The 23,236-nt window shown below is 37.8% G+C and overlaps 1 protein-coding gene across 1 annotated transcript in view; it reads left to right on the forward strand.

Annotated features, from left to right (window-relative positions):
- The window catches only part of gypc (glycophorin C (Gerbich blood group)), a 33,405-nt gene extending 12,944 nt beyond the window's left edge, over positions 1 to 20,461 (forward strand). The window contains exons 3-5 of the mRNA XM_052124545.1: positions 17,049 to 17,093; positions 18,077 to 18,244; positions 18,486 to 20,461. Coding sequence (XP_051980505.1) covers positions 17,049 to 17,093; positions 18,077 to 18,244; positions 18,486 to 18,496 — 224 coding nt within the window. The 3' untranslated portion in view covers positions 18,497 to 20,461. The remainder of the gene's footprint in view (positions 1 to 17,048; positions 17,094 to 18,076; positions 18,245 to 18,485) is intronic.
- The last annotated feature ends 2,775 nt before the right edge of the window (positions 20,462 to 23,236 follow it).

Genomic DNA, 23,236 nt, shown 5'->3' on the forward strand with positions numbered 1-23,236 from the left:
CTAATGCTAAAGCAAATACACTATATGGAATGTTGACACCCAGAGTTTGGCAAATCCATTTTTAGTCATGGTCACTTTGAATCATTTAATGCGTTCATTTAGAATTATTTTAGACAATCAATTTGAGCCATTGAAAGCAATCGAGTCATTTTAGGTGATCACATTGAATCATTTAAGGTGGTCACTTTGAGTTATTTAAGAAGGTCTCTTTGAATAATTTTAGGTGATCTTTTTGAATCTTTTAATAAGTTCACTTAACTTTGAGTCACTCAGGGTGGTAATTTTGAATCATTGTGAGTCATTTAAGCTATTATGTTAAATCATTTAAGGTGATCATTTTGAATCATTTTGAGGGAGGCATGAAATTATTTAAGGCGGTCCCTACAAGTCATTTTAGGTGATCACTTTGAATCATTTAAGGCAGTCATTTTGAATCATTTGAGGTGGTCACTTTAAATCCATTAAGGTGATTCATTTTGATCATTGAAGGTGATTACTTTGACTCAATTTAAGTGGTCACTTTGAGCCATTTTAAGTGATCACATTGAATCAGTTAAGGTTATCACTTTGAATCATTTAAGGTGACCACTTTGAATCTTTTAATAAGTTCATTTAACTTTGAGTCAGGGTGGTCATTTTGAATCATTGTGAGTCATTTAAGCTATTATGTTAAATCATTTAAGGTGATCATTTTGAATCTTTTAATAAGTTCACTTAACTTTGAGTCACTCAGGGTGGTCATTTTGAATCATTGTGAGTCATTTAAGCTATTATGCATATATTTTGAATAATTTTAGGGAAGGCATGAAATTATTAACAAGTAATTTTAGGTGATCACTTTGAATCATTTAAGGCGGTCACTTTAAATCCTTTAAGGTGATTCATTTTGACTCATTTTAGGTGATCATTTTGAATCCTTTTAAGAAGAGTTCATGGAGTTATTTAAGGTGGTCACTGAGTCATTTTAGGTGATCACATTAAATCATTTCAGGTGATCATTTAAAATCATTTAAGGTGGTCACTTTGAGTCACTTAAGGAGGTCACTTTAAAACATTTTGATTAATTTAAAATGATTATGTTGAATCTGTTATGGTGATCATTTTTTTACTTTGAGTCCCTTAAGGAAGTCACTTGGAGCCATTGAAAGTAGTAATTTTAAGTAATTTAAGATGGTAATTTTAATTTATTTAAAGTGATTACTTACTTAATTAGTCAATTAAGGTGGACACAGAGTCATTTAATGTGGCCTCTTTTGAGTCATTTAATGTGGTAACTTTGTTTGGATCACTTTAATGCGGCAACAATGTGTCATTTAAGGTGGTCACATTGAATCTGTAAATGTGACCAGTTTGGGGTCACTTTTTATATTGGTGTCAAAACAGTTCTATGTGGAGGTCATTTTGAGGTGCTTAAGCATTTAGCTAACACCTTTTTCAGTCAGATCTGCTCATTTCTGAATGCACCCATTGTGTCTCATTATTAATTGAAATGCTTCGGATATAATCGTCCTAATTCGGGGCACTGTGTAGGTACATGTAAGGTCCTCTGCCGTTTTATCTCTCTGTCTCTTTCTGTCACATTGTCCCAGAGTTAATGAGAAAAAGGAGAACATCTGTCAGATGTGTGGAGCTTGGTGCCCCAGAAGTACCACCAATGTGTGTGTGTTTGCCTGTGAGAGCTATCTGCCCCAATAACTATCAACTGTAGAAGTTGAGGTCTCTATATAGGCTCATGGTGTCACTGTATCTGGTCCTCAGAGGGGCAAAAAAAAGACGCCTCGGCATGCCATAGTGACAGCTGGGAGATGATGGCTCAGATAAATTAATAAACTGCGAGAAGAAAGAGAATGTTCTCTGATCTAAATCAGGAGATGCTTGGTATGATGGGCTTGTATGCTTTATTAAAAGTTTACTGTATCTTTAAAGAGAATGCGAGAGAGAGACAGAGAGAGAAATTTGTTCCAAAACCAATTGAGCTGCCAACAGAGGTAACTTTTTTTAAGGCATTCTGAGGTGAAGACTGCCATAAACAAAGGCAACTAAGATGTTTGCTGGTCTCCCAGCCTGATTCTGGTCTGGTCTGCTGGTTTTAGAAGGATTTGGGACACTTGTCAGCAGACAAGCTAAACCCCAGCTAGACCAGCTAGGCCAGGCAAGAAGCTAGATCTGCTTAAACCATCTAAGACCACCAAACCTTAGCTTAGGATGGTAATCAATTGCAAATAACAAAATCTGGGCACTTATCAGCAGGTCAGGCTGAGATCTGGTCTCCCAGCCAAGTTCTGGTCTTTTTGCTGGTTTTAGAGGGGTTTTTGGGGACTTGTCAGCAGGTTAGTCTGAGAGACTAAATGGCTAACACAGTAAACCAGCTGTTTATCCTCCAGACCAGAAGAAGACCAGCTTGGCCAGGCTAGGAGACTAGGAGACTAGCTAGACCAGATTAAAGCTAAGATCACCCAACCTTAGCATAGACGTGTAATCAGTAATGAATCAGGTCTCCTGTGTACTACCTAAACCAGCCTAAGATGGTTTACTTGCCTCACAGTTTGGTTCTGGTTTGGTTTGCTAGTTTTAGAGAGTGTAAGCAAGTTTAAAGTAGATTTAAGTAGCACATTGCCAGACTAAGTGAAGTTTCGGAAGTCTTATCTGATTTAAGCTGGTCAATTTGGTCTCTTAGCCTGGCCAAGCTGGTCTTAAACCAGTCTAGATCGTGTCAGCTGGTTTTCTGGACTAACCAGCTGGCAAGTGCTCGAAAACCCCTTTAAAACCACCAAACCAGACTGGAACCTGGCAGGGAGACCAGTTCAGATAAGCAAGCCATATTAGGATTGTTGAAAGCTGCTTTAAATAGTGCACAGGATATCTTTGCTGGTTTAAGCTGGTCTAAATGATTTCCCAGCCAGGCCAAGCTGGTCTTTAGCTGGTCTAGCTGGTTCTGGTTCCAAACCAGACTGGAACACCAGCGAAGACCCGAAAACCAGATTAGGCTGGTTTACAATGGTCTTTTCAGCAGAGTAGGCAGTAAGACAGCTCACTAGGCTTTGGAACAGAGCTCTGTTCCAGATATCTTCAGTTCCAAACCTCTATATTTCATGAGTTCATGGAGTCTGGTTCAAATTCTGGTTCAAAAACTTTAAATGAAAGTAAAGGAAGACATCCCTTTTTCATTGATTATTAGCATTAAGCAGCAAAGAATTGTTGGATACAGCAGACTCTTAGATTAATTTAGAATAGCAGTTACTACTCTCTGAGTGCTTGAGTGGTTTCATCTTGCGCTCATTACCCTGAAAAATTCCACCATCTGCCTGTAATTGTCAATTCCCATTTAAACATGTCACAAAATAGCAGTGAAGTTGTTGTTAGCATACTAGTTTGCTCAGGCAGTTGAACCTGAGAACGTGGTTTGCAATTGCAACACTTTGTGTTAAATTAGATCATACACCAAAGACACATTGTTGAAACATGTTGATGCTATGGAGTTTTCACGCCAACTCAATCAGAAACATCGCTGACAAACTCATCTATGAGGTTGCAGTGAATTGTTCTCAGTTTACATTAGTGAACATTATCCCTGTTAGAAATTATCCACAGATCTCAGGAGAAGCAGACATCTATAAGATGTTTATAAATGTTAGCAATTTATCAATTTACACTTATTAGAGGTACAAACACCCTGGAGTAATCTAATATTTTGTCTTACTGTACTGGCAGAGCTTTTATAGTCAAAACAAGAGAAAAAAAAATCTACCAGTGCTGAAGAAGTAATCCAAAGTATTTAGAATATGTTACTGACCTTGAGTAATCTAATGGAATACGTTACAAATTACATTTTACAGCATGTATTCTTAAAAAAGGACGCAGAAGTATCATAAAAGTAACGCATTAGCTGCTAACACACACTAATGTCTGCTATACAACCCTTGTGGCAAGGTTGAGAATGCAACACGTACTTGCGTTATGTTAAGGATTGTATTCTGACACATTTTGGAACACACATGCTCTCACACACTCACAAGCATAGCCAAATGATCTCATTGACAAAATCTTTATATGATTTGGAGCAGCCTTGACTGTTTTTCCTCCTTTTCCAACCACAATCCACATGTTGCGACAGAAGATGCATCTTGACTGCGGTCGCCCCACAGCTCTGCTGTCCGGATGCCAGCACTGCAGTTTATCTGATAACAGTCGAGGGATGGATTTAGTTGTGAACAACAGATTCACAATATGTCTTTTCCCCTGCAGCTTGTCTAAGTCGTATCGACTGTGTCGACGGAGCAATATTATATTAGAATATTTGACAGCTATTTAACCAACTCAAACCGAGGAAGGTGTCAACCATGAGTATGTTATTCTCAGGACATTATCTGCATAGGGGAAAGAAAGCACTAACCCTTTCCTGGTCATGCTTTCCTGTTGGCTAAGTGAACAGTTGTGTTCTGGTGATGTCATGGGTTCAAAGGGACTTTTTAAGTGGCGGATTCCATGGCCGGGTTTTTAAGTTTCACTGGGAAGAGGGCGTAGTTGCTGTTAGCTTATTTCACTCCTCGGGTTGACACAGCTGGTAATTTATACCATGATATTTTGAATCCAGATGAAATAATACAGCTTAAATCTGTCTAAGTTGGTTTGCTTAACCCCCATCTCATTGTCTCTTAGACATTTTCTTTCTTAAAATAAAGTGTTGGATAAGAGTCTAGATAAAATGTGATGCTTGTATTGTATAGATTTTAAATTCTGTTTCTTGAGCGTTGGTCACTATGGAAATAAAAGTTGTACAAAAAAGCTGTACAATGTCTGGTAGATCATGGCGCTAGCGACGCCAATATCATGGGTTCAATTCCCAGGGAATACATTAACTGATACAAAGTATACCTTGAATGCACTGTAAGTCGCTTTGGATAAAAGCGTCTAAATGTTTCTCCTTCTTGTACGAATTGTTACAAGTTGTCATGAGACTATGTTGGGTTTGCTGGTCTTAACTGGGTTAAGCTGATCTCCCAGTTTGGCCAAGATAGTGTTTAGCTGTTCTGTCAAAAATAAAAGTCATACGAAAAAGTTGTACAATGTCATACGATTTTGCCGTCTTGTTTGAATGTTTACGAATTGTCATGAGACTATGTTGGGATTGATAGTCTTAACTGGGTTAAGCTGGTCACCCAGTTTGGCTAAGCTAGTTTTCAGCTGGTCTCCCAAGCTGTTTTTTAGCTGGTCTGCCAAAAATAAAAGTAATATGAAAAAAGTTGTACAATGGCATACGATTTTGCCATCTTGTTTGAATTTTTACAAATTGTCATGAGACTACGTTGGGTATGCTGGTCTTAACTGGGTTAAGCTGGTCTCCCAGTTTGGCCAAGCTAGTGATTAGCTGTTCTGTCAAAAATAAAAGTCATATGAAAAAGTTGAACGATTTCTAATGATTTCATCATATACTACGACGTTTTTTCAAGTTATCTTGAAACTATGTTGGTTTGCTGGTCTTAACTGGGTTAAGTTGGTCTCTCAGTTTGGTCAAGATAGTGTCCAGCTGGTCTCCCCATCTGGTTTTTAGCTGGCCTACCAAAATTAAAAGTTGTACGAAAAAGTTTTACGATGTCTTACGATTTCGCCGTCTCGTACGAATTGTTACCAGTTGTCATGAGACTATGTTGGATTTGCTTGTCTTAACTGTGTTAAGCTGGTCTCCTAGTTTGGCCAAGATGGAGTTCAGCTGGTCTCCCAAGCTGTTTTTAACTGGTCTTCCAAAAATAAAAGTAATACGAAAAAAGTTGTACAATGTCATCTGATTTTGCCATCTTGCTCGAATTTTTACGTATGGTCATGAGACTATGTTGGGTATGCTGGTCTTAACTGGGTTAAGCTGGTCTGCCAGTTTGGCCAAGCTAGTGATTAGCTGTTCTGTCAAAAATAAAAGTCATATGAAAAAGTTGTACGATTGTACGATACGATGTACGTAATCATATACTGTGACATTTTTTCAAGTTATCATGAGACTATGTTGGGTTTGCTGGTCTCGCAGTTTGGCTAAGCTAGTTTTCAGCTGGTCTCACAAGCTGGTTTTTTAGCTGGTCTGCCAAAAACAAAAGTAGTACGATAAAGTTGTACGATGTCTTATGATTTCGCCATCTTGTACGAATTGTCACGAAATGTCATGAGACTATGTTGGGTTTGCTGGTCTTAACTGTGAAACCCCCAGTTTGGGCAAGCTAGTGTTCAGCTGGTCTCCAAACTGGTCTGCCAACTGTTGACCAGCTGGCAAGTGCCCAAAACCCCCTTGAAAACCAGCAAAACAGAACAACCGTTTTCTCTTTAGCTAGGAAAACAAAGCATGGCTATGTTCGTAATGGTATACTAACTTCCTACTTTTTGAATAATGCACAGCCTTAGCTGTATTGCTGGTCTTAATTGATTTAAGCTGGTCTCCAAGCCTAGCCAAACTGGTATTCAGTTGTTCTCCCAGCCTGGTTAAGCTTTTATTCAGCTGGTTTAGCTGTTTGGTTAGCTAGCCTCCCAGCCAGTCCAGCTAACAAGTAGCCAAAACCTTTCTAAAAACTCTATTTTTGCTATAATATCTGAAAAGAACTACATTTTATGCCCAGTGCCTGGCCAGTTTTTCCAACCAGATACCATTCCCACATAATTTTCTGACTTCCTGTCGAAAAGCTGCAGTGCAGCTACTTATTTGAAGCAAACGTGCTAAAGGAAAATCACACCTCCTTTCCACACCTGTAAGGACTACAATAATAGCTCATGAACGCACGCTGTGGTCGGTAGATAAAAACCAGCCCAGCACTCCAAGATTTATACTGCCGTTTGGCAACAAAGATGTAAGAAAATAGATGGTGGTTACTATTTCAGGTTTCAAAGAAGTACAGACTATTTCTAGCACCACTAATGTAACTAGTACGAGTAATTGCATGCCATTACGAACATACCTTTAGATTCACCTCAGATGGACAATGGAACATGTCTTTAGTATGTTTTCTGAATGGGTCGATAGTATGTTATGTATGTGTGCTTAGCTGTTTCATCATGTGTGCACTAGTATGGAAAGGAAAAGTCACTTTCATCCCTCTGAGGAAAATATTAAAGGCTCTTTTAGCATTTTCTCCCCAACCAATCATCTTGTCATTTTGATTTATTTGAAGTGTGTATCTCTCTGCGTGTGTTTGTGAGGAAGAGTAAGAGGCTATTAGGTGAGAGTTTTATGAGGAGAATGGAGGGGGTACAAATTACTTCCATGGGGGGATGAACTTACGGCTTTATCTTATGGCTCTATTTAATTTCTTACTGTCTCTCTCTCTCTCTCTCTCTCTCTCTCTCTCTCTCTCTCTCTCTCTCTCTCTCTCTCTGTCTCTCTGTGTGGCTAGGAGTGTACAGTTTGCATTAATATGCTTTAAATGATACCAACAACTGTAGTAAAGAACCCACAATTACCACACGCAGGCCTATTTATTTTTTCTTCAAATGTCTAATGCAAACATTCAGTCAATTATGCGTAATTAATTACACATTCATACTCTGGCTTTATAAATATCATTACACCCAATATCCACTTTTATTTGATCAGTAAAAGGAATGTTCTGAGATTAATGCAAGTTAAGTTCTGTTAGCACAAGAATGAAATTTCGTAACTCATTTGTAAAAATTGCGTTAACAGTAATGCACTTACAATGTAAGTCTACGGGGCAACGTATTGCATCGGTATAAAGGTTAAAATACTCGCTGTTTTGAAAGTATAGCCACAAGACTTAAACATTATTATACATGTTGACATGAGACTAGTATTATAAAATAGCTAACTATTAAATTGTTTGTAAAAACTTATATCCAGTCTTTCAACTCTGGTCAGGACCATGTAAAGCCGGTAAAATTAGTCCCACCCAGTAAAAACTTTTATTGTACAAACTGTACTACAAATACAATACTTTGTACAATGTATATTGTACATTGCATTATGCTTAATGTACTTTGTATATCAAATTGTATTATTGTGAAACACAATAAGGTTTTATTTGTTAATATTAGTTACCAACATTAGTTAACATGAACTAACAATGGATGATACTTTGACAGGGCTGTCGCTGTTCGCTGTCATTTTCTGCATATCGCGGCGCCGTTTTGTGGTCCGTTCTGCATAACGCGGCGGCTCATTTTAGCTTATCGCGACCCATTCTGACCGTTTCAAGTACGACCCACCAGCCCGCTCGTTCTCCCTGGTCCGATATATATTTGAAAACTTCCAGTGGCTGTAAATGTTTATTGTTTATCTCAATATAGTGCAGAGTAACTCCAGCCAGGTCTCCTAAGCAACCAAATTGGCGCAGTTGCTAGGGAGGGTAGAGTCACATGGGGTAACCTCCTCGTGGTCATGCCACGGAGAATAGCATGAAGCCTCCACATGCGCTATGTCTCCACGGTAACACGCTCAACAAGCCACGTGATAAGATGCACGGGTTGGCGGTCTCAAACGTAGAGGCAACTGAGATTCGTCCTCTGCCACCATGAGGACTTAGAGTGCATTTGGAATTGGGCATTCTAAATTGGGGAGAAAAAGGGGAGAGAAAAAACTTCTGTAAGTGCATTAGCTGAAAAAAATATATATATATATATATATATATATTTGGTTTCTCTCAGTGGTGACAGACTCCATACGGGTCAGGGGTCCCAGCAGTCCCAGCATGTGATATTTTTAAGTAAGCAGAGTCCTAAAACTGGCCGCCTAAATGTGTACTCGCCACACGGCCAATGTCATTCTCATCTCTTACATCTATCAGTTCCTACTTCCCTTAATAAATAAGAAATATGTTTTTCTCATCTTTCCATTTCAGCTCTTATGTAAGAAATGGAATAACCAGAAATGGAAAGACAGCGAGGCTTAAAAGTCATTTGGAACCATTCCCCACTAACGGGAAAAATACATCAATAATACAACAAAGCCTTAAAAACTATTGCAATCAATTTCAGTGAGGAGGGTTGGAATTCTGTAAATGTTAGGCCATTTTAAATTGATGCATTCTAAGACTGAAGCCCAAAGCTTATTTATTTATTTTTTTTTTTTGTTTTTTTTAGGGATGCAATTTGTATTACCCCTAGTCCTAAAGACTTTTAGTTAAGCATCAGCTAGAAAACACTGGAAACCACCTAGCAATGGCCAAGCAAGAACTCATAACACCTAAGCTACCATGTAGCTTGTACAACCTAAAAACCTTCTTGAGGTGAGCGCCTTTCACATTTTATTTTGAAACTTAATCAATATAGTTGAGATATTTGCATTATAAAACTTTCTGAAAAGAAAATTCCTGTATGTGCAACTCTACATAGACATGAACTATGTGTCTAAAAACACACAAAAAACATAGACTAGCACAAGCGCAAATGGCATGAAATTCACAATTGATTTTTAAAAAGTTCGATGTTAGCATGTTGCTAAGCTAATGACGATAATAAGTGCAAAATTAACATTGTGCACAAAAATTGGAAATCAAAGTCCATCAGTAAGGAGAGCGATACCAAAAGAAGAGATCCAATTAAACACTCAAACATCCGCCCCTTCCTACCATTCTTTTATAGGCCAACAGTCTGGTTCCTGTAGTAAAAAACCCATTCATATATCCAATAGACGATTTTCAACGATAACTTATAAACCTTTATAGACAGACCATCAGCTACGAGGTTGTTCATCGATGGTATATGCTTCTGTCGAAGCCATCCTTCTGCGTTATTTCAACTTAATAGTTTAAGAATCGTGTTTGATAGCGGAATTTATGGTAAACAACTACATTACCCATAGTACAGCAGGGAAGGTTCCACCAATGAGAGAACCGCGGCCAACGAAATCCCACAAAACGTGCCTCGGAGCGACCGCCCACTCCAATGATGCACTGTAAATGACGTAAACAAGTTGGTCTTCCTTCACTCTTAAACTACTTATATATGTGTATATCGGAATATTTTGCAATCGTAAAATATATTGTTTCTATACTAAACAACCTAATGTCAATAGCTTTCAATATTCCCATTTTTTTATTCAATGACATCATTTGCAATGCTTCATGGGATTGTAGTCTGTGCCCTCATGAAAGGCAGTAAGTACACAGCCTTGTACCTTTGTCTTTATGTCCAATTTTCAAATCGTTTTTTGCCTTAAAACAAATTTTGTGATGTAATTCTCCTCGGAGCTGGGTTGGTTTGATTCGTGGTTTACATATATTTTATGAAGGATTGTATAAAATGTCTATGGAAGATATTAATTGGGAAAATACTTCCGAAACCCAGACTGATGAGAAAGTGGGCGGCCACTGTTACGCTCTATAGGCTTTGCAATCAGTAAACTGTCCATCCGCAGTCCAAGCTGAACCGCCTCTGGACTTCATTAATATGGCGAAATCTATCAGAGAGCATACTTTAGGACCCGAGTGAGCCGTCTGTCAGCATGCCTGTCATAAAGAGACAAGCACTGTTTGGACCTGACAAATAAAAGCCGTTATTTTGACAAATTGCCCCATAGATTAGGGACCATTTTGAAAGCTGGCCCCCTGAGGTGTGCCGGAAGCAAATCTGCACCAGGTGTTTGTTTGTTTGTTTTTACGGCAGCTGAATGTGGGGCAGGTGGGTTGGGTTACAGTGATGGAGTGACTGACAGATGGCGGGGCCCTGGCTCTATAGGGGACGTGTATAGATCAACATGTTTCTCCCTCTGCATCAAAGGGAGGTTTTGAAAACAACACTTTAAACAACACTCAAATGAGAAACGTTCGTCATGTAAACCTCACCTTGATTTGATTCAAATTCAGTGTGGATTTTATGTTTTTGTGTTTATTTTAAGTGTGTGGCACTGATGAAACAAGGCTGACAAGTATTGTAAAAAGTATTGTTTTGGAGGCTGTTGTGCCACTAAAGTCAACTAAAATATTTACCTACTGGAAATAATCTATCAAATTAGTTTCTGTTTATTGATAATTGTCGATTCATACCTTCCATGATCCATTGGAACAACCCAGTCTCATGACAATGTTGTAATAATAGTGCGAGATGGTGAAATTGCGAGAAATCGTACAAGTTGTCTCATACAAAAAACGTACAACTACTCCCAAAGAAAATTACGATTTTTCATAAGTGCAACCCCTGACCCAATCGTAAACCTATCTATCATTTTAATAGGAAAACTACTTCAAAATATCAGGGTCCGAAATGAGACGAGGGAAGCATATTACAGGTTATTGACATACAGCAGCCATTTAATTTGCATAAATAAATCTGGAATTACAGTAGTTACAAAATTCCTTTCCTTTCTTAAAATAAATTGTTGAACAGGAGGCTTTTAACCCCCTTTTTGGGCTGCCCCCTACAATTTTTCACACTCTAATTTAAAAGCTCACCATATACATATATTTTGGACTTATATACAGATATATCTTTTTTCTCTATCACATTCCATCACAAAATGCCAATCGGAATTGTAGGTGGCACTCTAATGCACTTCAGCCATCACAGATGTGCTCGTCCATAGACATTCAGTCTAATTTTCTGTTCATGCACCACCCCTATTGTTTCATCCTCTATCTTGGCCTCTGAGTGGACTAGAAGCTCAATCTAGGTGTCACCAGAAAGCTAAGATTTTTGCCTTTGCAATGACTTAAATCATTTTATTACCAATAGTAAATAACATATTTTTCTGATGATTTGTTTAGCAAGTTGTTCCTGCCTGTCTAGCTGTAGAGAGAACACACTCCTGCTTGCTTGACACTAGCGATAGCACATGATGAGGATGTATTCTTCAGGGATCTCGAGATGTGTTTTTCTAAGTTATAAATTAAGGTTAACTTGACACAGCGACTTCAGAACGCAGTGTTTATGATGCAATGCAACTAAAGTGAGATGCTCCAAAAGCATCCGTCTGACACGTGCACATTGACATGTCCTTAGAAAATCCCTTATAATAAATTAACTTCAGAAAGATTGATGAATTTAATTGCAAAATCGATTGATAGGGTTATGTTCAATGATATGGTAATAAACAAAATATTGCATTCTAAAGCCACTTTTAATACCACAATAATGTCATGTATTTTAAATGTCTGAATTATTATATTTGTAATATATTTCCATTTATATTCTTTCTGCTGACGTAACCGAGATCACACGAATGGGGAAAAGTCATTTTAACCAATAACATCATAATTTAACAATTCACGATTCAATCCTGATAAAATAATTGTATTATTCTGTTTCATATGGGAAAATGTAATGTTACTGAATGTGAATGCTTCTTCATGTAATTCATCATTCTTTCATTTTTATTTTCAGACATCACAGAGAACCAAACAATTGGTAAAAAACAGTTTCTGATCCATTCATACAGAGCAAAACCCCTGAAAAATAAAATGGAATGGTGTTAACTAATTTACCAGAACTGTAAATACCGAAGGAATAACAGCCATGCATTGGGCCTGTAATGCTTTTTTGCAATTTGTGTGTGTGATTGAGCATTAAACAGATGGATGTGTGTAAATGAGGCTGAAACAGATGAGATTTTGGAGCTGTTTACGAGAGATTTAATGAGCCTCGAAATGGGGGGTGCATGGTGATAAAAAGAATAGAAAAAAGGTGATACAGGTAAATGGAGGAAAAGAGGGCAGAACAAAGGTAAAAGGAAAGAATCTAGAAGATGTCTTAATTAGAACCGTTCAAGTTTGGGCTCTTTATTCACAGATGCTGTGTTTACGAACAGAAGTTTTTTTTTTTGTTTTGTTTTTGGTTTACTGGTCTAAATTTACATTTATGCATTTGGCAGACGCTTTTATCCAAAGCGACTTACAGAGCCCTTATTACAGGGACAATCCCCCCGGAGCAACCTGGAGTTAAGTGCCTTACTCAAGGACACAATGGTGGTGACTGTGGGGATCGAACCAGCAACCTTCTGATAATCAAGATTGCCAGTTATGTGCTTTAGACCACTACACCACCACCACTCTAAATGCTCTGGTCACTGGTTTTAGAGAGGCTTGGGCAGGAGTGGGCGTGTACAGTGATGGTTAACTTTATCAAGCACTAGCACAAATAGCATTGAATTTACAATTGATATAAACAGAGTTTGGCGTTAGCTTGTTACTAAGCTAATGACAACAATAAGCACAAAATTAACATTGCGCACAAAAAAAAAAGAAGAATACAAAAGTCCAGGGGCTTTCAATGGCGTTATTTATACGATGATCAATGGAAACATGGGGAAATGCTTCACGCTGCAACCCCTCCAATGTTCAAGCTAAATCTACACCCTAGAACTATTTTATCGATATATATTGGCGGTGAAAGAACTATTACGATCAACATTTCTCTCACTTCATTCACCTCACCTTGAATTTCTTCTAAATCTTTACAAATGTATAGGCAGCAAACTAGGTTTTGAAACAGTCACAGCCATTCTATCTTTCTCTCTTCTATTTAATTCAAGGTGCTTCATTATCATGATGTCCTATCCGCGCCTCCTCCTATCCTTCCATCTTTCTCTCTTATTGACGCTTGTACTTTAATGACTTGGAGTGGGCAGTGCATTTAAAGCGCTGATTAATGAAGCGGTAATGATAGGCTAACACCTAGATGTAGCAGGTAATTAAGCATTAACGAGCTGTGCAAACACACACACACAAGACCCTATCACACATAACGACACATCATGGCCAAGGGCTTTTATTGGCCAGAGGTTGCTCTTTCAGAGCTCAGGAGACTTAATTGAGATTTCAGTTATGTTTCTCAATTAATTCCTTATTTTAAGAACATAGAAACAAATTAGACAATTGTTGACATACAGTGAGAGTATGGAGCTATAAATTGATGTCGTTCTAGGGAAATTTAGGCACCGTTTGAGATATTTTTTAGATTTCTTCTGAAACTAAACGAGACAAAGATGAGGTCACTAAGGTCTTTTTCTCAGGGGAAAAACCTGACAAGCATGAAACTGAAGCCTAAAGGCCAATGTTTACTTTAGTTTTCAAGGTGCCAGAAATTTGGAAATTCATCGGCATAACAGTGAAAACTAATATCACAGTTCCTGCAAATGAGCATGTTTACATGCATGTTCTTACACCGATTAGGTTAGTCATGTCCTATATCAGTGTAAGGTCATAAACAGCTTAAGAATAAACCGATCAACATGGGTAGATTTTTTTCCCATTACCCTCATTTTGCATTGCATGTAAATGTAACGGTACATCCGATTTACGCAAGGGTTGTGTTTATGCCTCTTCAGGGTCTGATGTCAAAAGCAGACAATCACTTGAATATTTCAAATATCATGTAAACATTTAAATATGCTGATTTTGAGAGGTATCCCAGGGGAAACATATACAAGGAGAAAAAGAAGGGATCTAAAACTGACCCCTGTGGCACTCCATACATAACTTGTGCTTGATCTGACAATTCCTCATTTACACAAACAAAGTGGTAGTGGTCAGTAATTAACTATAAATGACTAGTTACTTTACTTAAAAAAACAGTAATCAAATTACTTCAGTGATTACGTCATAATTTAAAGTTACTTTTTAAAACAATTTTCAAAGAAAAGTTTGTAGTTCCGCTCAACAAATTCAAAATAATGTCTTCCTTTTTTATTTTCCTTAAAGGGTAACTAAACCCTAAACCAACTTTTTTTAGTTAATGATCTGTAAGAATGGGGCTTTATTAGTACTGGTCATTGATTCAAGTAATTATTTTGACATTTGTGTATAAAGTGTTTTAATTCTACAATATATGGTGTAAAAAAGTCTGAGTGCTGCCCTCTTCAGGTTGAACAGTGGCTACTGCAGTTGAATTTTCCTATTGGCTGTTTGCGGTACTTCGTGATGTAAGCGGTGACAGCTGACATAAGCAGGTTCCAACTCACCACGCCCTTGGTACGAGCTACCACGCCCATGGCAGTATAAAAACCATCTCGTTTCGTCAAAACCACTGTAGCGAGTCAGGAGTTGGAATTGCGAGTATTGAAAACGATCAGGATAGAGTATTTTAGCAGCTTTTTAGCATAGCATTTATATAGTTATTTAGATTATTTCGTGTAGCCTAGGTAGTTAATTAGCATATTTGTTAGTGTAGTATTGTTAGAAGCATAGTTAGTTAGTAGCATAGTATTGCGTCAGTTAGGATAGCTTCAAGTTAGCGTAGATTATCTGTATTTAGTACAGTGGTCAGGGTACTTAGGTGTAGTGTTTCTGGTTGCAACAGCACTGCTGGACTGTATTGCTTTCCATATAGACTTGGAAATTAGGCGCCAGGGGTTGCACGTCCTTGTTCTGGAAGACCGCGAATTCCCGCCTAGAGCTGTAGGAGTGTGCAAACTGCATTTTACGTGGGATTGCTTCTCCAACGCAGTGGAGGTGGAAATGGGCTTCTCCAAACAGCTCGTGCTGAAAAGCGACGCAGTGCCAAACGCTGCTCCTCCTGCATGGACTCCACCACCTCAGCGGCGTCTTGAGGTGAGTGATCATATATATTTGAATCACAATTTATGGTTAGGCTAAAGTTAATCCTCTGGGGTCGACAAACGCGCGTTCGCGATGCGGGAGTGTTAAACGTATTGCACCCTTATACATTGTATTACGGTATTGACTGTATAGTTTTATTTGGAGGTATACGGTTTTGTACATGATGACGTTACGCTTTACGTGACATTCTTCTAAGTTGAGAGAACAGCTAACTGATGTTATGTTCAAGTGAAGCTTGCTAAATAAAAATCCTGCTAAAAGGATAAACATCACTGAACAGCATTTCGTTTGTTTTTCCTGCACGCGAGTGAAGGTGAATGCGCACTCGGATGCTCAACGGAGTTAAAACCGCAGTTTGAGCCAGCGGCTCGAATTGATATGGCTCCGGCCCTGTGTCCACAGACAATTCACCCTCCTCCACTTCAGGTGAAGGTGGAGGAGAAAGGTCCTCGACTTCAAAAGACCACTCCGTGGCAAAGCTACTTGCGTCACTCCAGTCACTCTCCATTTTAGAGTCTGACAGCAGCTGTCAATTAATCTGTCACTACGGGTCTCAGGTGCACGCCCCCCCCGCTCAGCCCCACCCTCGGTTCGTCCCCTTTATCCCCGCTGGGGTCTGCCCACTTTTCGAGCATTTTTCAAATATTGCTAGTGGGTGGAGTCAGACTCTGAGCAGGGGTTTAGTTACCCTTTAAGCTGTCACAGAAACATTGAGGTACGCATGAAAATATTTCATGTTGTAAATGTACCATACATAAAAATAAATATTTTAGAAATGTGTAACCGAAAGTCAGTTCAAATTGTAACTTGATGTCAGTTACTGTAATTTGATTATTTTAAATATTTCAAATCGTTTTTGAAATGCGTTATAATACTTTTCGACTACAAAAGTATTTAGGTCACCATAACTTATTACTTTGTAGTCAGATTACACCCAACACTGCTTATCATTATGTCAAATTTGATGTGACATATTTTGATGTCATATTTGTATAAGACTTGAGAGTTACGACAGAGGGGACAATTTTCAGTCTGTTCCTCATACAAGCTATTTTATGACATGAGAATGCTTTTGATTACAGTGCATGTACATGCTTTTGTCATTTTTGGAGCTCAACAGCCCCAGTCTCCTTTACAAAAAGAGCACACAGAACACTCTGCAATATTTTTTCTTTTGTGTTCCAGAAGAAAGAATGAAAGTTGTATGGGTTTGAAATGGCATGAGGATGATGACAGAATTTTCATTTTGGGGGGTACCAACCCTTTAAAGAGATCTTATTTTTGCCTTTTGTCTCCTATGGAAAAGCCTGAAATGAATAAAAGGTTGCTGTCTATTTAAATCAGAGTGCAAACATCTGCTCTCCACTCCGTAGAACTTCATCAGTTATCACATAAATTACCCTCTTTGTGGTGCTTCCTCTGCAAGATCTGCTCTCTGTCCTTTTAAGTACAATTCTAGGGTTGTTATTAAGTACAGCAAGTTTCTTTATCCAGGGAGGAAAAATCAATCACTGATTCAATGAAATTACATATCTGAATGTTGTTGTTTGTCTTCCTGTGTTTCAGACATGGCTCGTGAAATGTTTGAATCTGTGGATGGCATTTTGTTGGGTAAGACCGCTATTATATTTGAGAAAGCTACAGTTTAAAAGGCAAAGATTGTCTGTTTAGCTACATCACTTGGAATTACAGACAAGGCCATTCTGATCACATATGAGTCTCACTTACTATTTATGAATCAATATATTTAATATATTTGCATTTCAAATATTATACCCAATGCATCATATTTATATACAGTACATCCTGCTAAACATTAATTGAATGACTGTTCTTAAAACAGTCAACATGGAATCAAAATTAGCCCTAAATAATTGCTTACATGTTTCTCACTGTGAATTTTGTGACAGTAGTTCGAGAGTTTTGCTGCTGAAATCGGTCTATGCTTACTGAAATTCGAAGCACTTCTTTCAAGTGAAATGTCCACAGAGTGGCGCCAAAAGCGAGTTTTATTTTTAGTTGTAAATTATGTAATCAACAGGAATAGATACTTTAATCCATAGCCAAACTCCAACCCTAAACCTAACGTGTCATGAAAAATGTCATTTTAGAGCGAAAATGCAACCTCAAAATGCTCATCATTCATTTTAAGAACGTGATTACTTCTTAGTGTCCTCGGGACCAGAACCCGTGCCTTTGAGGCTGCTTGCACAGTGTCATTAGTGCCACAGGAAAAAGGTAAACATGGTTGAATTGATCCAAAAATGTCTGATGGGGCAATGGCACTTGATGGTACCTTGGCAGAATGAAATAGATTTAAGGGTACGAAACGTTCAGTAGCTACAAATAGATTATTTAATCAAAATGTAATAATTTGTTCCACCTCTGAAACAACTTAACTTTACGACTGACATTTTACAATCCGATTATTTTCGGATAAATAAAATCAAGTCCCGCCCTAAAATGTTTTCTTGTTGAGTATCAGATTATGGAAGTAAAATGGGTTGCAAATGCTTTTTCCTGTATATATGTATATATATATATATAATTTTGATTGCCTAATTTCTTCTGGTTCTGTTATGGGTGTTCCATAGGAGTCTCAGTAGTAGCCGTTGTTGTGGTGTTACTGCTATTGTTGGTGGTGGTTCTGCGGTATATAGCTCATCAGAAGGGCACCTACAACACCCATGAAGAGGCTTTAGCACTCAAGAGTGACCCAGAGGTACAGGAGGTCCAGAACGTGCCAGAGGAATCAGAAGAAGGTAAAAAAAAAATATATATATATATATATATATATATATATATATATATATATATATATACACAGTATATCTTTATAAATGAAACAATACAAAAAGCATTTTATTTAAAGCATTAATGATTAATTATTTTCCATTGCAATCAATACAAAACAATGAATAAAAATACGGTTAAATGTCAATGTTTTTTATACATTTTACTACATTTAAATTCTAAAGTTACTGCTGAAAATCTGTTTTACAGAGGAGCAGTAGTATCTTCTGTTGAGATGCGCTGGGGGACGTTTCCTGTCCAAAGTGTATAACTGCAAAAAAAGGATCCACTGTGGTTCTTCCTCTTCGCTTTTAAATCACATATGTCATTTCCAACAGATGTCCTTTTCTGACTTTAAACCCAATCACTCCAAAACTGAAAGAGATTCCAGTGCAGAGATGCACACTTCCAACATATTTTACTTTCCTGCCTCATAGAATACTCAAATGTGAACAAAGTGAAATGTTTTTTTTAAAGGGATAGTTCAACCAAAAATTTAAAATCTTCATCATTTAGTCATTTACTTGTCCTCCTTGTATTTTTCATACAATAAAAATGAATGGTGACTGAGGCTAACATTCTGCTTAACATCTCCTTTTGGGTTTGGAACAACATTAGGGTGAGTAAATGATAATGGAATTTTCAGTTTTGGGTGAATTATCCATTTAATATACTGTAACTTTCACCTTGGTCAAATATTAAATTGTTGTTGTTGATTTTTTTAGTTTTTTGCCCTTTTTTAAAAACAATAAAAAATATGTGTTTCGGAATGTGATGTATTTTTATACCTTGTAACCTTTTTACCAAATTGTACATGGTTTGTTTACAGCTAAAGTCTATTAGATATTTTCAAGTGCAAGTTTGTGCTCTGCAATAATGTAAATTAGCACGTATAATATTATATATTATATGCAGTATATATTTTCTTTTCAGCTTTAACTTTGAAAAGTGACACATGGTAAATAATCTGTCAAAAAAAAAGTTTTGCATGCTTTTACTGACAATCGCTTGAAACAGACATAAATAGAATTACATTATAACACGATGGAATGTTTATATATACATATAGTCTTGAACTACTGTGGAAATGTAATTAAAAGTTTGCTTGACAATTTTTCTGTAATAGGGGAAGCTCTTTAACTATTTGACATTCTTGAAAAATCACATCTCCACCATGTGAGTCAAACTTATGTCTTGTACAGTAATAGGAATAATGCCACTACAAGAAATCAACATGCCACATGTTTGCTCAAAATTTGCATATATAACCCAATTAAGTTTGTGTGTGATTGTACAGTACATTGAGTGCTAACGTTAAACAGGCTCACTAAATCTATAGATCTTCAAAGTTTTCAGCTTCTCGTTATGACAAATCCATTTAATTAAAAATGAGAATTACTTAAAATAACATCCACACATGCACAGCTCTGATCACAGCCTGATATTTACATAGTTTGAACAACCTTATTTGCAAAGATGCATACATAACACTTAAATACATTTTTGGGCACAAATAAAAATTAAATTATTATTTACTCATCCTCATGTTGCACCAAAGCCATATGCTGGTATTTATTTAATGGAACAAAAGTTGGAATTTTAGAAGAATATTACGCAACTCTCATAAAACGACATTTCAAACTGATCACATCTGACCAATGGCGTAATGTCTCATTACAACACATTACAAGGTGCATAATAACAGTTCAAATGAATGCACAGATAAATAGAAAATTATATTCATTGCATACTCTTAAATATATATACACTGTGTATCATATCAAGCATTCAGAAAAAAGCATATAAGATTAACACTTTCAGAAAATTCTTACCTGCTCGTCTGTTTTAATCACCCTGAAAAAAACAACTGATCATTTTTATTTTCATTATAACATCTTTTAGGTCTCTACATATGAATCATGTAACCATGTAATCAGTTTTCTAAATTCACAAGAAAGTTTTGTGTGGGTAACATACCTACAGATCGAAATTACACATGTTGTCAGCCACTGACTGTGTCTTGTGAGACAAAGTTTTATTCCTGCAGGGGGCGCTTGATGCTCTGAAAATCGAATCTTTCATGTATCTGCATTTAAATCTCAGAATGTTTTATATCCCTTTGAAGACATTTTACACTGGATAGTTATTTTTAATAAAAAACATATCATTCCAAGGATTCATGCCTGTAAATGGAAATCCTCCTTTACATTATCTATAAAAGCATTTCAAATAATCCTCATCCAGTAATTATAAATGACTGTGACTGGCCCATCCTGACCAGTGTAACCAGTCTCCGGCATGGGAGGCGTGCACGATAACGACGAGGTTAAAGGCTACAGCCTGTATTGTCAGTCACTAGTGCACCTCTTCAGACTAGGGAAGTGAGGTTTACACACTGCACAGCTGCCTACCATCTGGCTACCCTTACACTTGCTCTGAGGAAAGTAACAGGTACCATGTGATACTGCCATCTATGCTAGAGCGGGATGAAAATAATATTTGCTGTGATCACCCATTCACCGCTGTCAAAGTTTACCCTGCAAACGCTTACTTACGAGATTCAAATCCTGGAGTGTGAAAAAGGTCTATAGTAATATATTTAAACAGTGTGGCATTCCCTTAAGAAAATTAACCATAGTTTTACTACAATAACCACAGTTTAACCATGGTATTTGTAGGTATACCATAGTAGCCATAAAATTAACCATGGTTACTACAGTCATGGTTACTACAATATTACTATAGTAAAACCATGGTTAATTTTCATATCAGTGAAACAAATAGATACTGTTAAATAATGTATACTTAAAATGCACTACAAAAACTAGAAAACTCCCTATTTTATATAACTGAATCGAAATATAGTAATAAAAATTAGCATTAACAGAAGTTTTTGGCTTCAAGTGAATCAGTGAATCATTTATGTGAACTAGTTCATTTACCTGAATCTTCCGAAAGAACATCACTTTTCTGTCAAGAATTGATGGCGCTGCAGATGGCTGCTTCATTGTGGAGTGCTCTAGCATTTTCGTTACTTTTGTTTGTTTGTAATGTTTTTTATCACTCTTTCCTGATCAGTTTCACCAGGGATGAACTGCTGAATATTCAGCAGAGCATACCTGATAATTTTTTACCAGTGTGTGATTATTCAGATGTTTTATTAGACATCTTGGAGGCGCAGCAGTGCTCTAAAAGTGATCCAAAAGACGCACGCGAGGGAAGCGAGCCGGCACGCTTGTGAAGCTTTGTCAGTAAGGCTTTAGGCGTCCGCTGCCGATTTGATGTTTTTTCATCAAAGAAAGTTGGTGTATAGATGTAACAGCATTGAAGAAGATGTGCTGTCCTAATTTAGAGGCACTCTTCATCAACTGTAAGCCTTTTTACTCGCTGCAGGAGTTTTCCTCGTTTATTCTGGTGAGTCTTTATACCCCGCCTCAAGCATGCATGAACGCAGTGTTGCAATAGCTGGCTGATCACATCACAGACACAGAGCAACAACATCCAGTCTCTCTTATCATTATTCTGGGAGATTTTAATAAAGCTAACCTCATACATGAACACATCACATGCTCCACCAGAGAAAGAAATATATTGGAACACTGCTATACCACTATAAAGGATGCATATCGCTCTGTCCCATGTGCAGCTTTAGGACTCTGATCACTGTCTGTTTCAACTTCTCCCGACCTACAAGCAGAAACTAAAATCAGCTAAGCTTGTAGTAACAACAAAAGCCTGCTTTGACTGCACCGATTGGAGTATTTTTTAGGCTGTAGCCACAGCTCTGGATAAGCTCACAGACACTGTGACATCATATATGAGTTCTTTGAGGATATGTGCATCCCAACAAGGACATTTTTATCATTCAATAACAATGCCATGGTTTACAGCAAAACTCAGACAGCTTCATCATGCCAAAGAGGATGCTTACAGAAGTAGGGATAAAACATTGTACAAGCAGGCCAGGAACACATTTCCTAAGGAAATATGTGTGGCTAGAAGAAGCTACTCTGAAAAGCTGAAAAAACTGTTTTCAGCCAATGATCCTGCATCTGTGTGGAAAGGCCTAAAAATCATCACCAAGTACAAGAAACCTCCCTCTCGCTCTGTAGAGAGTTAACTAATGGATGATGAACTGAATGTGTTTTACTGCTGGTGTGTAAAGCCCAGTCTCACACCCTTCCCCTGCTCTGCTCTCCACTTCATACACACACAGACACCAACACTTCCTGGAACCCCCCTCCTGCTACTCAATACTCAAACAAAAGACTATGAAAGCTTCTGGCCCAGACAGTTTTTCACCTGTCTGTATGAAAGTCTGCGCTGACCAACTGGCCACCATCTTCACACAGATCTTCAATAGATCACTGGAGCAGTGTGAAGCTCCCTGCTGCTTCAAATGCTCCACCATTATTCCAGTCCCCAAAAACCCCAAAATCACAGGACTTAATTACTACAGACCTGTCACTCTCACTTCTGTGTTCATGAAGTCATTTGAGAGACTGGTTTTGGACATCAGTGGACCCCTGCTGGACCCCCTTCAGTTTACTAACCAAGCTAACAGGTCTGTGGATGATGCTGTCAAAATGGGACTGCGTTATATCCTGCAACACCTCGACAGACCTGGGGCTTATGCAAGGATCCTATTTCAATACCTTCATGCCTGATCTTCTCTCAACCAAACTGACCCAGGTCTCCTTGCCCACCCCAATCTGTCGATGGATCACCAGCTTTCTGACAGATAGGCAGTAGCTAGTGATACTGGGGAAACTCACCTCCGGGACCCTCCCTATTAGCACCTGTGCTCTTCAGGGATGCATTCTCTCTCTCCAATGCTCTTCTCCCTGTACATTAATGACTGCACTGTAACTACATTATTGCACTATGGGGGAGTCCAGAGGCAGTTAATATAAATACATATCTCATGTACATATGTAAATTCACACACATTTAACTCAATA

Source organism: Xyrauchen texanus, chromosome 50, assembly GCF_025860055.1.
Source record: "Xyrauchen texanus isolate HMW12.3.18 chromosome 50, RBS_HiC_50CHRs, whole genome shotgun sequence".
NCBI classification, from domain to species: domain Eukaryota; kingdom Metazoa; phylum Chordata; class Actinopteri; order Cypriniformes; family Catostomidae; genus Xyrauchen; species Xyrauchen texanus.